The sequence below is a fragment of the Leptodactylus fuscus genome, chromosome 3, assembly GCF_031893055.1.
Source record: "Leptodactylus fuscus isolate aLepFus1 chromosome 3, aLepFus1.hap2, whole genome shotgun sequence".
NCBI classification, from domain to species: domain Eukaryota; kingdom Metazoa; phylum Chordata; class Amphibia; order Anura; family Leptodactylidae; genus Leptodactylus; species Leptodactylus fuscus.
In genome coordinates, this window is record NC_134267.1 from 232,657,325 (window position 1) to 232,674,451 (window position 17,127).

The following is a 17,127-nucleotide window of genomic DNA, read 5'->3' on the forward strand; positions in this document are numbered from 1 at the left end:
ATCTTGATGATCTTAAAAGGACCCACAAACCTGGGACCCAGCTTCTTGCTAGGAACCTTCAACCTGATATTCTTGGTGGACAACCAAACCATCTCACCAGGGAAGAACTGCAACTCTCCTCTCTTCCTATCCGCCTGGACCTTAGCCTGGTGCGACGCCCGCACCAGATTCTCTCGGATACGGGACCATACCCCTTGCAGCTTTTTAGAAAATAGCTCCTCCTCCGGAACTGGGGAAGAAATGGAAGAAAATACTCCGAAAACAGGATGTCTACCACCGGAGCAAAAAAAAGTGTGGTACCTGTGGCGTTGGAATCATGGTTGTTTAGGGAAAATTCTGCCAGGGGGAGAAAGTCAGCCCAATTATTCTGGTTCTCTCGAACAAAACACCTCAAAAACTGTTCCACATCCTTAATCTTCCTCTCTGTTTGTCCGTTAGACTCCGGGTGAAACCCGGAGGAAAATGACAGTGTAACTCCCAACCTGCTGCAAAAAGCCCACCAGAATTTAGCCACAAATTGCGGACCCCTGTCCGAAACGATCTCCTCAGGAAGACCATGCAACCTTACAATTTCTTTAATAAACGCCTCTGATAGTGTCTTGGCACATGGCAGCCTGGAAAACGGGATCAAATGACACATTTTCGTGAAGCGGTCAACGACTACCCAAATGACCGTGAAACCCTTAGACACCGGAAGGCCCGTGATGAAATCCATAGACAGATGAGTCCAAGGTGCCTTAGGAGGTTCCAATGGATGTAGAAGACCGTGGGGACGGGTATGCGACGCCTTGGCTCTTGCACAGACCGAACAATTTTGAACAAACTGCAAGACATCCTTACTCCACCCTGGCCACCAAAAATTCCTAGACACCAATCTCATGGTCTCTGAAACCCCCGGGTGACCAGCAAGAACCGACTCGTGACACTCCCTCAGGAGACTTTGTCGGAGAGTAGTTGGGACAAACAGCTTGTTTCTAGGTATCTTGGAAGGTGCAGCGTGTTGCGCTTCGATCAAGGCCTTCTCCAATTTCGCGCCCAATACTGCTACCACCACTCCATCCCCAAGAATAGTGGCAGGTGCCTCTCGTTCCTCCTCAGTCGACATATACCGGGATAAAGCATCAGCCTTAACATTCTTCGAACCCGGCACATAAGTCACGGTAAAGTGGAACCGCGCAAAAAATAGAGCCCATCTGGCCTGCCGTGCATTTAATCTCTTCGCCGACCCAAGATAAACCAAATTCTTGTGGTCAGTAAATACCTGGACTGGCCTTCTGGCCCCCTCCAGGAAATGACGCCAATGTTCGAACGCTAGTTTTATTGCCAGTAGTTCCCTATCTCCGATGTCATAATTCCGTTCAGAGGCAGAGAATTTCTTAGAAAAGAAGGCACAGGGATGTGTACCCTCCTCGAACTCCTGAGAAAGTACTGCTCCCACCCCCACCGAGGAGGCATCCACCTCCACTCGGAAGGCCAACCTCTCATCCGGCTGTCTCAAAATGGGAGCCGACAAGAATCGCTTCTTCAAACGCGGCTAGCGCCTCTGGCGACCACTTAGCACAGTCAGCCCCCTTCTTTGTCAAGTCCGAGATAGGTTTCACAACCTCAGAAAATCCCTTAATAAACTGGCGATAATAGTTGGAGAATCTCAAAAACCATTGGACCGCCTTTAGGTTCTCGGGTCGCGGTCACTCCAAGACTGCCCTGACCAGGGTCCATCTCTAATCCCTTTTCCGATAGGATATAGCCAAGGAAACATAATTTATTGACCGCGAACACACATTTCTCCAGCTTAGCACTTAATTGGTTAACCCTCAGGAGATCTAAAACCTCTCTCACTCTCTCCCAATGAGTCTCCAAATCTGGGGTGTAAATGAGTATATCGTCCAGATAGACCACAACCCCCCTCCCTCTGACGGCACTTAGTACATCATTAATAAAATTCTGAAAAAACGCGGGCGCATTGGTTAGACCGAAAGGCATCACAAGACTCTCAAAGTGTCCTAGGGGTGTGTTAAACGCTGTTTTCCACTCATCCCCCTTCTTGATTCTCAGCAAATTATACGCCCCACGTAAATCTAGTTTACTAAACCAGCGAGCTCCCGTAATCTGGCTGAATAGATCCGAGATCAACGGGATGGGATAGGGATTCCGCACCGTGATTTTGTTAATCTCCCTAAAATCCAAACAAGGGCGCAACCCTCCATCTTTCTTCTTTACAAAGAAAAACCCCACTGCTACTGGGGACTTAGATGGGCGAATATGCCCCACCTCCAGACTCCCCTCAATATACTCTTTGAGCGTCTCCCTCTCCGGAATAGTGAGATTGTACAATCGTGTCTTGGGTAGCACTGCATTTGGTATAAATTTAATCGAGCAATCATAGGTGCGATGTGGTGGTAATATCTTGGCTGCCCTTTCCTCAAAGACCTCCCTGAACTCACATATTTCTTGAGGCAAATTGTCTATAGACAAAGACATAACGGATATGGGCAGACATCGACCATTACACCCATGCCCCCAAGAAACTACTGACTCGGTCTCCCAGTTGATAATATGGTTATGCTGCTTCAGCCAGGGCCACCCCAAAACTACTTGTGCTGGTAACTTAGACAACAAGAACAAGTCAATCTCTTCCCTGTGGCCACCCACAATAAACTCCAGACCCTCCACCTGTTTGGAGATGACAGCTTGCTGTAGAGGGGTCTTATCAATAGCCCACACCGGTATCTGAGACTTCAAGACCAAAGGACTCACCCTTAATTGCTCACAAAACTCTGAGTCAATAAGGTTGACTGCCGAACCACAATCAACCAAAATCCGGCACTTCTGCCCATTTACCCATCCATCAAGGGTCAACCCGGCAGTTTGAGTACAGGAAATATGCACACCTCCCTCCTTAGTAGTTTTTCTCCCTTTACCCTCAATAGACCTGGGGTTATTACTCTCCTTGGCGAACCATTCTCTGGAGGGGCATACCCTTGCTACATGTCCCATCCCTCCACACACAAAACAGCGTACTGTGCGGGACCCTTCACTCTTGGGTCTAGCACTTCGCACAGTGGCCCCAATCTGCATGGGTTGGACCCCCGGGTCCTCTCTAAAAACAGAGAATTGAGGAGGGTTAGCCCCCCCAGGACTCTTGTCTCCACGCTCCCGGAGGTGCCGTCCAACTCTAATTGCCAGCTGCATGGCCTCATCTAGATCTCTCGGAACAGGGTGAGAAACCAGATGGTCTTTAACCTGGTCCGAGAGTCCTGTCTCAAACTGACTAAGTAGAGCGGGGTCATTCCAGTGTACTTCTGCTGCCCACCTACGAAACTCTGTGCAATATTTCTCTATAGCGTGATCCCCTTGCACCACACGTCGTAGGTTATACTCAGCCGTGCGTACCCTGTCTGGGTCGTCATACAGTAACCCCATTGTGGAGAAAAACGCCTCTACAGTTAGTAAGCCAGCTGAGTCGGCTGGTAACAAATGTGCCCAGATGAGGGGATCATCTCTCAATAAAGTAATAATAATCCCAACTCTCTGTACCTCAGAACCGGAGGAAAACGGCCGTAGCCGGAAATACAAAAGACAGTCCTTTTGAAATCGGAAAAAATCTGACCTCTTACCTCGGAAGGGTTCAGGTAAGCTGACTTTTGGCTCCAGAGGCCGACCCACAGGGGCGCTACTCACCTGCTCTGTATGCCCTCCACCTGAGAGGCTGTGTGTTGAGCCAACTGCTGTAACTGAGATACGTCAGAAGCTTGGATGGCATCCATTCGTAGCTTGATCCCCTCCATCTCAGTGGAAATCTGCTGCACCGCCTGGTACAACTGTTTCAGGTCCGTCATAATGCAAACGAACTTTTTTTTTTTTTTTTTTTTTTTAATGGCTGAGTGTACTGTTATGTCAGTCCAGGTAGCTGCAACGGGGCTAAGGGATAGCAGTAGGGAATCTCGCCCTGCACTACTCCCACTAGCTATCCCGGTCCCTGGCAATTCACTCACACAGTCAATTATACACAGAGGGAGGATTGGTGAACACAGAAGGGAAAACTCACACACCAACTAGTTCACCCAATCCTCCCAAAAACCAACCACGGAACTTCCTCTATCCCAGATAACCACCTACTCCTCCTGCTAAGGCCTAGCTCTGTAAAAGCGACACTCAGCACAGAACCATGGGAGGCATGGGTTTAAATACAGAGTAGAGACCACTCCTCCCAGGTGCAAATGGGAGGACAGACTAATCAACCAGGAGATAAAGCTGCCTACCATCAGTGCGCGCGTGCAAGTCAGAAGGTGTGCCCCAATACTCACGACAGGACAATCCCGCAGCGCCAGGATGCCACCCCAGACACTGCGCAGCCAAAAACTCCCCAGGTAAGAAAAATAGAAAGCAATGGACCTAAATACTCCTAAAAAGTTCTAGAAGTCTCTCTTGATAAGTTTTCTCAGTACTGTATGGGGAAAAAAGGGATTTAAGGCAAGGTCTCCAGAACGGACCCCAGTATTCTAGATGTCATCCTACTCTAGTGAGATCACAATGTTCACTTTGCTAAGTGTCTCTCTCCATACACAGGAATACGCTGCGGTGAAGAAGACATCGGGTGACTGTGTGACTCCCAGCAGCCATGTCCATGAGTCAGGAGGACGGAGCAGGAGCCACAGCCCCATCACAGACCCTCCCCCGCACTCACCGATACAGGAGCAGAAGATCCTAGAACTGACCAACAAGATCACTAAGCTGCTGACTGGAGAGGTGAGCACTGCTGGGAATGCTGGGACGTTATACAGTAACACCATGGAGGGGTCTGGGGGATGACCGTATCATTGTGTTGTCAGGTTCCTATAAGGTGTCAGGATGTCACTGTGTATTTCTCCATGGAGGAGTGGGAGTATTTAGAAGGACACAAGGATCTGTACAAGGACGCCATGATGGAAAACTACCAGCCGATTATATTACAAGGTAAGAAGAGATATATAACTTGTTGCACATTACTACAGACACAGGCCGGCACTGGTGGCCATGTTGAAGCGCTTATACCATCATGCACACTGCATACCCATGACATATATTGTAGGAGCTCTCCAGTGTATGTTTTTTTTCCCATCAGGTTGGAGTTTTACGTCCACTTTATTGTAGACCACAAAGAAGGGATAAGAGAGCAAGATGCTGCCTGACAATTCATTTGAATTGACAGGCAGCTCCTGCTAAGATATACGTTACCGGTGTGAAATTTCATGCAAGTAACACGTTAAGACCCCTCATGGCAAGCTGGAGCCAAAAAACTGTGCGGACAAGACAGTGGCAGAAACACATCGTATTTTTTTTCCCAGTGTTTTTCACAGAAGTCTTCATGATGCCGCCATTAATTATTCTGTACACGCCACAGAATGGGGTGGATTTGAAGAAAAAGTGCATTTGTGCGATTTTCTTACAGGCTTCGTTTTTACGGCGTTCACTGTGCAGCCAAAATGACGTGTCACCTGTATTCTATGCTTCGGTACGATTCCGGGGATACCAAATTTATATGGTTTTATTTACATTTTAGCTCATTAACAAAAATTCGAAACAGTGCAAAAATTTATTTATTTATTTATTTTCGAAAAGTCGCCATAATCTGACAACTGCAACTTTTTTATACTTCCGTGTATGGGGACGTATAGGGCGTCTTTTTTTTTTTTTGCTGGGTTGAGTCTACTTTTCAGTTCTACCATTTTGGGGAATGTCTATTGCTTTGATCACTTTTTATTCAAATTTTTATCAGAGGCAAAACGGTGAAAAAACAGCGGTTCGGCACATTTGACTTTTTTTCCTGCTATAGCGTTTACTGTATAGGAAAAATATTTTATAGACATGTAGAGCGGGCGTTTTTGGACACAGCGTTACCTAACATGTATGTGTTTCACTGTGTTTAACTACTTTTACATGTGTTCTAGGGAAAGGGGGGTGATATGAATTTTTAATACTTTTTTTTTTTTTTTTTTTTTTTTTGCAGTTATTAGACCTCCCTAGGGGGTCTTGAACCCCAGGGGGTCTGATCACTAACATGATGCATTATAATGCAATGCATTGCAAAAAATCACTGCAGGCAAGGCTCCCAGCTGTCATTCCAAGGTGACGTTAGCCCCGTAGCTTGCTCCAGGTGCCGGCGATCACCGGCAAAATTAAGCTGCCCACGCACCGCCGGGAAAATGGTGCCTCGGTCAGCTTTGACCGAGGCGCCAGAAGGGTTAATTCCCGCGATCGGTGCGGGCACCGACTGCTGGCATTAACGCAAGGTGTCTGTTGTATAAAACGTATAGTTAAACACCCGGTATCCGCCACACTAGGATGGCGGGAAGGGGTTTACCAGATGCCCAATTCCGATTCATCATATTATTCTGGACGGTCTGCAAGGACATCCCTGTACAGCCTTGCAGATAAGCTGCTGCACAAGATCATACAGCGGCAGAACCAGGGATACGGCTGTAATAACAGTTGGACCTCCAGTACAGGAATGCATGGAAGAATCATTACCATCCCTGTCTTCCCAATCACAGTATGCACTCAATGAACCATCAAACTTAACTAAACTTAACTTAAAGGGGCTCTATCATTAGATTTTCGGGTTTTGAGAAAAAGACCCCCGTTTTTGTTAATTACCGTTGAAATGGATATGCAAATCAGTCCCTCCGTGCACGGTGGATGTTCCGTGCACCCCCCCCAGTGTCATACCTTATGGACACCCACCGCTCTTGCTTGTGCTGCAAAACTCCTCCTCCTCCTGATTCACCACCTCCATCGTCTGTCTTCCCAGCGGTTTGTATTGAAAACTTGCGCATGCACAGTAGCTACTGCGCACACTCCAGCACCAATTTGCTTTAGACAAGATTGCAAGCGTACTGCACATTCGTAGTACGCTCGCATAGTTCTCAGGGGAACTCAGTAGCTCAGTTCCTCTGAGAACTACATGAGCGTACTGCGCATGCGCAGTACGCTTGCAATGTTGTCTAATGGAAAATGGCGCTGGAGCGTGCACAGTAGGGCTCCGGAGCTGCTCACGTGCCAGCTTTCAATACAAACCGCCCGGAAGACAGACTATGGTGAATAAGAAGAGCGGTGGTTGTCCATAACGTATGACGCTGGGGGGTGCACGGAACGTCCACCGTGCACGGAGGGATTGATTTGCATATCCATTTCAACGGTAATTAACAAAAACGGGGGGGGGGGGGTGTTTTTTTAAAAGGCTATTCAGGCATAGCTTTATCTCAAAACTGGAAAATCTAATGATAGAGCCCCTTTATCGATCGTGGCACAGACAATGTATATGCCTCCCATTGGTTTCAAGAAAGCGTCTCAACAGTTGCAAGATGGAGAAGGATGCTCAGTCATAACATACAATTTTTTACTACTTTGGTAAAAAAAATCTGTCAAAAAACTCATGCGTTCGTCCTTATATAATTGTACTAGATATGTCTACTTTAAAATAAAATCATGAATTCCATTTTTGATTCCTAACAGAAAATCTCAGTAAGAACTTTGAGGAAAATTGGATGTTCTCACTAAATTGTAAAGTAGAAGATGAAGATATCATGGAGGACTCTTCAGGAGAAAACCTCTTGACCCTTAATTTTTCTCCGGAATCATCTAATCCCCTGAATCACAAACAACTTTCTCTCGACCAATCTCAGATTGTTACCACAACCTCAGGTCACGAAGGGGTTAATAGGTTTCAATGTGGTGAATGTGGAGAAGAATTTACAAAAAACTCACATCTTTCTATACATAGAAAAATTCACACAAGGAAAAAGCCAAACTCCTGTCCTGAATATGGGGAATGTTTTACATCAAAGTCCGAGCTTGTTGCACATGAGAGAATTCACATAGGAGAGAAGCCATTTCAATGTTTCGAATTTGGGAAATCTTTCATTACCGAAGACATACTCAAGGAGCAGCTGAGAATCCACACGGGAGATAGACAATTCACCTGTTCAGAATGTGGGAAATGTTTTACAAAAAAATTTAATCTCATTAGACATGAAGGAATTCATAAAGGAGAGAAGCCGTTTACATGCGCTGAGTGCGGGAAATGTTTTACAGAAAAAATCAATCTTGTTAGACATGAAAGAAGCCATACAGGAGAGAAGCCCTTTACATGTTCAGAATGTGGGAAATGTTTCACCACAAAATTTAAGCTTGTAAGACATGAGAGAATTCACACAGGAGAGAAACCATTTCAGTGTTCCGAATGCGCAAAATCTTACACCTCTAAAGACAAACTAAAACATCATCAGAGAAGTCACACAGGAGAGAAGCCATTCACGTGCTCAGAATGTGGGAAATGTTTTATAGGGAAAGCAAAGCTTCTTATACATGAGCGAATTCACACAGGAGAGAAGCCATTCCTATGTCTAGAATGTGGAAAATGTTTTACGAATAAATTAAATCTGGTTAGGCATCAGAGAATTCACACAGGAGAGAAACCATATTCATGTTTACAATGTGGAAAATGTTTTATAGAAAAATCAAAGCTTATTATACATGAGAGAATTCACACAGGAGAGAAGCCATATTCATGTTCTAGATGTGGGAAGCGTTTTATAGAGAAATCAAATCTTCTTAAACATGAGAGAACTCACACAGGAGATGGACCATTTTCGTGTTTAGAATGTTGTAAAGGTTTTCCTACTAAAACCAGACTTGAGGATCATCAGAAAATTCACACAGGGGAGGAGCCATTTTGAATTTCTACATGTGAAAAATATTTTGCAAGGAAATCAAATAGAATAAAACTCATCAAAACATGCACATAGTGGTACTGAAAAGGCACTTTATACCAAATCTGGTGGGAGTGTGACATTCTCAGTCCCTTCTGGGAAGCTGTGTTCGCCCTGTACGTTAAGGTGTGTGGTGGCTCTGTCGCGGTGACTCCCCAGCTGGCCGTTCTTTAAGTCATTCCTGGCAGGATTTATGCACTGAAGAAGGACTTCTTGTGACACGTTCTCACGGCTGCCAGAACCGCCATTCCCAGACATTGGCGGAGTACTGTTGCGCCCTCTCTGGTAGAATTTCTACAGGAGCTTTTCCTAATAAGGAGAAAGGAGACCCTGGTGGTGGAGGATTCTCCTGACCCCTCCAAGTTTGAAGCTCTTTGGCAGCCTTGGGTGGTGTTCCAGGACTCGATTGAATTTTCATCCTTTTTCTCCCGACGTTATACAGTGTTGGCCAAAAGTATTGGCACCCCTGCAGTTCTGTCAGATAATACTCAGTTTCTTCCAGAAAATGATTGCAATCACAAATTCTTTGGTATTATCTTCATTTAATTTGTCTTCAATGGAAAAACACAAAAAGAATTGTCAAAAAGCCAAATTGGATATAATTCCACAGCAAACATAAAAAAGGGGGTGGACAAAAGTATTGGCATTGTTTGAAAAATCATGTGATGCTTCTCTAATTTGTGTAATTAACAGCACCTGTTACTTACCTGAGGCACCTAACAGGTGGTGGCAATAACTAAATCACACTTGCAGCCAGTTGAAATGGATTAAAGTTGACTCCACCTCTGTCCTGTGTCCTTGTGTGTATCACATTGAGCATGGAGAAAAGAAAGAAGACCAAAGAACTGTCTGAGGACTTGAGAAGAAAAATTGTGAGGAAGCATGAGCAATCTCAAGGCTACAAGTCCATCTCCAAAGACCTAAATGTTCCTGTGTCTACCGTGCGCAGTGTCATCAAGAAGTGTAAAGCCCATGGCACTGTGGCTAACCTCCCTAGATGTGGATGGAAAAGAAAAATTGACGGGAGATTTCAACACAAGATTGTGCGGATGGCGGATAAAGAACCTCGACTAACATCCAAACAAGTTCAAGCTGCCCTGCAGTCCGAGGGTACAACAGTGTCACCCCGTAATATCCAGCATCAGCGTCTGAATGAGAAGGGACTGTATGGTAGGAGACCCAGGAAGACCCCACTTCTTACCCAGAGACATAAAAAAGCCAGGCTGGAGTTTGCCAAAACTTACATGAGAAAGCCAAAAACGCTCTGGAAGAATGTTCTCTGGTCAGATGAGACAAAAGAAGGAAAAGGCCTCAACATAGAGATTACAGGAAAAAAAAAAAGAGGCCTTCAAAGAAAAGAACACGGTGCCTACAGTCAGACATGGCAGAGGGTCCCTGATGTTTTGGGGTTGCTTTGCTGCCTCTGGCACTGGACTGCTTGACCGTGTACATGGCATTATGAAGTCTGAAGACGACCAACACATTGTGCAGCATAATGTAGGGCCCAGGGTGAGAAAGCTGGGTCTCCCTCAGAGGTCAGGGGTCTTCCAGCAGGACAATGACCCAAAACACACTTCAGGTCAGCACTAGAAAATGGTGGTGAGAGAAAGCCCTGGAGACTTGTAAAGTGGCAGCAATGAATCCAGCCCTGAATCCCATAGAACACCTGTGGGGGAGGGGGAGAGATCTCTTGGTGGCAGTTTGGAGAAGGCCCCCTTCACATCTCAGGGGGGACCTGGGGCAGGAGCCAAAGAAGAACGGTCTAAGATTCCAGCAGAGCCTTGTAAGAAACTCATTGCTGGTTAGCGGAAGCGGTTGTGCGCAGTTATTGTGTCTAAAGGTTGTGTTACCAAGTATTAGTCTGAGGGCGCCAATACTTCTGTCCGGACCATTTTTGGAGTTTTGTGTAAAATGATCAATGATTTGACTTTTTTTTCATTCTCTTTTGTGTTTTTTCATTGCAAGCGAAATAAATGAAGATATTACCAAAGAGTTTGTGCTTGTAATCATTGTCTGGAAGAAACTATTATCTGACAGAATTGCAGGGAGGCCAATACTTATGGCCAACACTGTACTATCTCTTTACCCTTTTTCCCCCTCCCCTGGAGGAGGTTGCTGGTTACCCTTCTCTTCCTCTGTTGTCCCCCCTTCCTTTTTCCGTATGTGTTTTCCTGAATACTACTCCTGTCTGTCTGTTTGCTCCCCTACATCCTTGTTAATGCTGTTTTCACGGCCCCCTACTCATGGGCCTTTTAGTCCTTTATTGTCTTAACATGTTTTATGATACTGGTGGTCTCACCCCTGCCCTCTTGATCGCGGGTGAGGCCTGTGCGCCATTGTGCCCTTGTTTTGTTTTTGTCTTATCTGTTATATTTGAAAAATTTTATAAAATCAGATTAAACATAAAATTGACTAAGTCTCCAAGCCCAGATGGATTTTCTATTGAAAAATATTATGAACTCCTTCCCCCAACAATAGCTTCCTCATACTTTATTCCATATCATCTAAAGCAGGGCTAGGGAACCTTTGGCTCTCCAGCTGCTGTGAAACTACAACTCCCAGCATGCTCCATTCACTTCTATTGGAGTCCTAAGAACAGCAGAGCAAGTATGCATGCTGGGAGTTGTAGTCTTGCAACAGCTGGAGAGCCGTACGTTCCTTACCCCTGTTCTAAAGAAACTGCCCTAATAAAAGTCTCCATTGATCTCCTTACAGCTACACCTAAAGGCATCTACTCTCTATTCCTTCTTCTGTATCTTTCTGCAGCATCTGAAAGTCACCATTCTATCTTGGTTTCCTCCCTAACCACTTGTTCAGTGTACCAATTGTTGGTTCCAGTTCCTCCTCGCTGTCAGCAGCGCCGAACCTCCCATGAGGCGACCTGAAGCGACCGCTTCAGGCGGCGCTATGCCAGGGCCCCCGGGGAGGGCGGCATTTTTTGCTTACTTAAGCCAGTTCAGGACAAGCTGAGCGGTGGATTGGGGAGGCCCTGTGGACGCAGCATTGCTCCAGCGGCCTCCCCTCACGCTCAGGCGGAGAGCAGGTCCTCTCCCTGCCTGCTCATCACAGGGAGCATTGTGGAGCAGGGGAGTTAGTGGCTGTCATACAGGCGCACATCCCCAACACCCACAAGGGTATGTTGTTTGCACATGGAGCCAATTTACCTAGAAGAATGTCTTTGGTATATGGGAGGAAATCCACATAAACATGGATAAAGTATATTATAAGATCTATTATTGACACAAAATTGAGAAAATCAAAAGTTTTCTGAAAGTTTAGTTACACTTTAGCTTAGAATGACTGTCCCGTATCCTAATAGTAAACCAACAAGAAAGAGGAAAAAACTCCACCGCCCTCCAACTTGTCTGCAGGACCTCCATATAACCTGACCAAGGCTACGGTCACACTAGCATCGTGTGACCGTCTGATGAGTCCATCCCCCATTCTGCTTATAATATGCAGAGAGAAAGGGACTTGTCTCGTCGCCAATTTAGGGTGCAAATCCAGCGGACTCCATTATTGTTTATGGGGTCCGTGGTTTTCTGCAGGTAATCACTTTTTAAGCGATTTGTGTTTCCGTTTCTCCGGTCCCCAAAGAAACCCGAACACTAGAGTGAACCTAGCGTAAGGCCCTTTGCGTGCGACCATGTGAGGGCTGACAGTGTTGATTGAACATCACATGGAGCACATGGATGTCATCTGCGATCCTCACACTGCCCAGGGGGAGGAGCTGAATGCAGAATGGCCGTGTTTAGTGATGATGCAGCAGTGCTCAGTAATAGAGATGATCGAATACCTCCGACGCATTACTCCCGGCGCCAGGGAGGTGGGAGGGGCAGTAAAAATTCGCTGCCCCCGAAGTGTTTATTAGGGTTGAGCGATCGGGATCGGAAAAGATCGGATTTCGATCGTCGATCGAGTAAATTTCACGATCGCGATTGGAATTCCGACCCGATCTTTTCCAGCGGGATCGAGATCGGAAGTTATCTCAAGATCGACTCAACCCTAAAAGTGGCTTTTCCCATAGAGAAGCATTGACTAGGGTTGAGGATCGGGTTCGGAAAGGATCGGATTCCGATCGGCGATCGAGCAAATTTCACGATCGCGATCGGCTGGAAAATGATCGGGAATCGGATTTTAAAATCGATCTTGAAATCTCAAGATCGGCTCAACCCTAGTGTTTATACACCGGGAGCTAATGCATCGGAGGTATTCGATTGAGCATATTCGTTCATCTCTACTCCGCCTCTGCTCCAAGTTGCTCATTTGCATAAAGAATAAAAGTGCGTCTTCTCTAATTCCTGGGCCTCTGAAAGATAAGAAAGGTAAGGTATTTATTCTAGTAACAGCATCTACAGCACTAAGGAAGCGTTATAAAGCAGCTGGGGCAATGATAGACTCCATGTACGACTCCTCTCGTAGAGGAAGAGAAAACACTGAATCTACCAGGTTTCCAATTTTATATACAGCACAAGAGCTCCGCCCCCTCCTGTCACATGACCATCACCACAGCAACTTCACTAGAACTTCTATTTTGAAGACTAAGCTCCTCCCACTGTACTGGTCATGTGATGTGACATCACCACAGGTCCTTCAGTCGCTAATTATCCTGTACACAGCTGAGCTCCGCCCCCTCACTGCTGATCACATGACGGTGACATCATCACAGGTCCTTCAGCCATGGCAGTGCAGTAGATACAGAGCAGGTCCTGGTCAGGTGGTCACTGATGTTGTGCTGTTCTCTCTGTTATCAGCCAGCAGCAGAGGGAAACCTCACAGAACTCCCTGTGTGACCTCAGCCCTAAGGTAAGATGATGGGGGAGGATTTTGTGGGTTTCGTTGCAGTTTGTGGTACAATTTGTGTCATTGTGGTAAAATAGGGTATGGGGGCACTCGTCCACATTAGGGAGAGTGTTCGCCTACATAGGCAGTACGGAGACTTACAAGTCATTCCTGCTCCGCTAAGGATTATGGGTAAAAAAATATGCAAATCTGATCTCCTGGATGGAATTAGGAGAGCAGAGTGCACTCTGTACACCACCCTATAGAGGGCAGCATCCTTAACATCATGAACGACTCAGTTATATAAAGTCTTTTAATCATAATGTGGATTTAATTGCTAAATCAGTATTTCTGTCCCAAAAGGAATAGATTCCCAACTATGGACAGCGCTGTTTCGGCCTATTGGGCCATCCTCAGCATAGCGTAGGGATACTGATTTAGCAGAGGGAGGGACTATAGACCAGGGTCGGGGGACACTCGTCCACATTAGGGAGAGTGTTCGCCTACATAGGCAGTACGGAGACTTACAAGTCATTCCTGCTCCGCTAACACTCTCCCTAATGTGGACGAGTGCCCCCATACCCTGGTCTATAGTCTCTCACCCTGCTAAATTGTATGGAGGCGGATTTTGAGGCGAAATCCGCTGTCAAAATCTGCCTCCTTGTCCCTGAGTGAACTAGCCCTAATAGTCCTAGTTACAAATACGTTAATACCTCAATGAGTTTGTAAATATGACTATTAGATCCGGGATTTCTGCACATTTTTATTATTATTTGTTGCCGATGTAAATCTGACAATATTTATATCATGCATGAATATATTTGCTTTTAATTATGTTGATATTTTTTTTACCTCTGACCTCGAGACCTGACCAATGACATCCAGAGGATTTTTTATACTTTATATGATCATATTATAGTGAATCTGATTAAAGGGATTCTACTGCTAAAACTGTTTTGTTTTTTGTTTTTTTGTGCTTAAGACGTTGGAATAGCCTTTAGAAAGGCTATTCGTCTCTTACCTTTAGACGTGGTCTCCAGCCCGCCGTTCCGTAAAAATACCGGTTTTTACCGGTACGCATATGAGTTCTCTCGCAGCAGTGGGGGCGGGCCTCAGTGCTCAAACAGCAATGGGGGCGTCCCCACTGCTACCAGAGACCTCTCTCCAGCGACGCCTCCATCTTCAGCTGCAACCACCTCTTCTGTTTTCTGTCTTCCGTCTCGTCTCGGTCCAACCTCCGACACCTGCGCAGTATGCTCCTGTATTGAACTACAAGAGCAAGGGCGGCCTCCCAAAAATGGCCGCCCAAAAATAGCCGCCGGCCGCTCTTGCTCTTGTAGTTCAATACAGGAGCGTACTGCGCAGGCGTCGGAGGTTGGACCGAGACGGAAGACAGAAGATGGAGGCGTCACTGGAGGGAGGTCTCTGGCAGCAGTGGGGACGCCCCCATCGCTGTTTGAGCACTCAGGCCCGCCCCCACTGCTGCGAGAGAACTCATATGCATATCTGTAAAAACCGGTATTTCTATGGAACGGTGGGTCGGAAACCACGTCTAAAGGTAAGAGACGAATAGCCTTTCTGAAGGCTATTCCGACGTCTTAAGCACAAAAAAACAGTTTTAGTGGTAGAATCCCTTTAAGGAGTGCAAGAGTTTTTGCTGAATACCCCAAAACGTGTTGTTCTGTACCTGCAACAAGCCTAATAAAAATCCATTGTAAGCTATATGCTTGACTGTTGTTTTTCTTCCAAACAGGTTGAGGAAAGCGCGGAGCCTGGTGAGATGGGACCCTCAATTATACCACATTTCTAACAGATTGTATATGTTGTCCTCTGTGATTTTCAGCCTCTCATAAAGGTGTTCTAGAAGCTTCTAGTGGATCCTGTTTTCTCACATTCTTATCCTGATTGACCATCCAAAGATGGACAAGGACGAAAATGAGATTACCAAAAGAATATTAAACTTCACCTTGGAGATCATCTACCTGCTGACCGGAGAGGTAAATTTATTTATTTATTAATTTAAAATTGTAATTTTTATTAATTTCAATAACAAACTAGTTAAGAGGAAAAACCAAAACGTGGTAAAATTTCCATAAAGAACACAGCACAATACAAGGTATCAAAATCAGAGGGTAGGTATAGGAAAAGACACAGGAGAAGACAATGGAAAGAAGGGAAGGGATCAAAAGCCTTGCGTAATATAGTAGGCTTCTCAGCACGACCAAATAGAGTTAAAGGCCTCCACTGTGTGACAGTCAAAAATGTAAGCCTGCGAATATCCTTCATGCGAGTGATCACTTCCGACCTTGTGTGGGGAGCACATCATTCCAGTAGCGGGCAATGAGAGTCTTCGGTGCAGTGCGAGACGTCTTCTTGCCCAGGTGCCTGGGGGACAGGTTAAGCAGGTAGATCAGGGGATCCAGCGGAACCCCCTGCACAAAAAGACTGTACCTCCGCCCAGAAGGGACAGACGAGAGGGTGATCCCATAAGGGATGCAACACCGTGGCCAACGCCAGCACAAGGAAGAAATGGTGGCACTAAGAGTATGCAGCAGTGCAGGCGTTAGATACCAGTACATGAGGATTTTGTAGTGAGTCTCTCGAAATGTAATGCAAGACGAGGACTTGGCAGCCCGAGACCAGATGACCTGCCATTGATTGAAGTAAACTTTATTTCTGTATTATTTATCATGAAACATAACAGGAAAAATCCAGAATAGAAAAGTAGGAGCGTTGTAATGAGAAGGAAAGGGCCGGCCAGGAAGAAGAGTCAGGTGGGCGGAGTGTGGCCTGGGAATATGCTGTGGAGTCGATGGAGGCCAAACCACCAGATCTGACTCCTTCATAAAAGGCCAAGGTCAAACAGCCAAAGCTTCTCTAATTCACGAACAAAGCCAGTTACTGAATTCTCATGAAATCAAATATGCAAAAAAAAAGTTCTAATTCGTTATATAATATCACTAATTGTATAATACAGTTACAAATAATTAATCATATTATTCTGAAGCTCCGACTCCACCCAGAACTGGCTCCAACTCCCCAACTGTACTTCTCTCCATACACAGGAATACACAGCGGTGAAGAAGATATCTGGTGACTGTGTGACTCCCAGCAGCCATGTCCATGAGTCAGGAGGACGGAGCAGGAGCCACAGCCCCATCACAGACCCTCCCCCACACTCACCGATACAGGAGCAGAAGATCCTAGAACGGACCAACAAGATCACTGAGCTGCTGACTGGAGAGGTGAGCGCTGCTGGGAATGCTGGGACGTTATACAGTAACACCATGGAGGGGTCGGGGGATGACCGTATCATTGTGTTGTCAGGTTCCTATAAGGTGTCAGGATGTCACTGTCTATTTCTCCATGGAGGAGTGGGAGTATTTAGAAGGACACAAGGATCTGTACAAGGAGGTCATGATGGAAAACTACCAGCCGCTTACATCACAAGGTAAGAAGAGATATATAACTTGTTGTATATTACTATGGGCACAGGTTGGTACTGGTGGCCATGTTGAAGCACTTATACTAATGGCAATAAACTGTCAGTATAAAACACTGGTTATATGGTGTGTACCAGGTCTAATGCAGGTGG

General features: G+C 45.8%; 1 protein-coding gene across 1 annotated transcript in view; it reads left to right on the plus strand.

Annotated features, from left to right (window-relative positions):
- Window positions 1-17,127, plus strand: part of LOC142198606 (uncharacterized) — a 200,701-nt gene that overhangs the window by 19,329 nt on the left and 164,245 nt on the right. Inside the window, 2 exon segments of the mRNA XM_075269633.1 lie at window positions 4,570-4,749; window positions 16,860-16,983. Of these exon segments, the coding sequence (XP_075125734.1) occupies window positions 4,570-4,749; window positions 16,860-16,983 (304 nt within the window).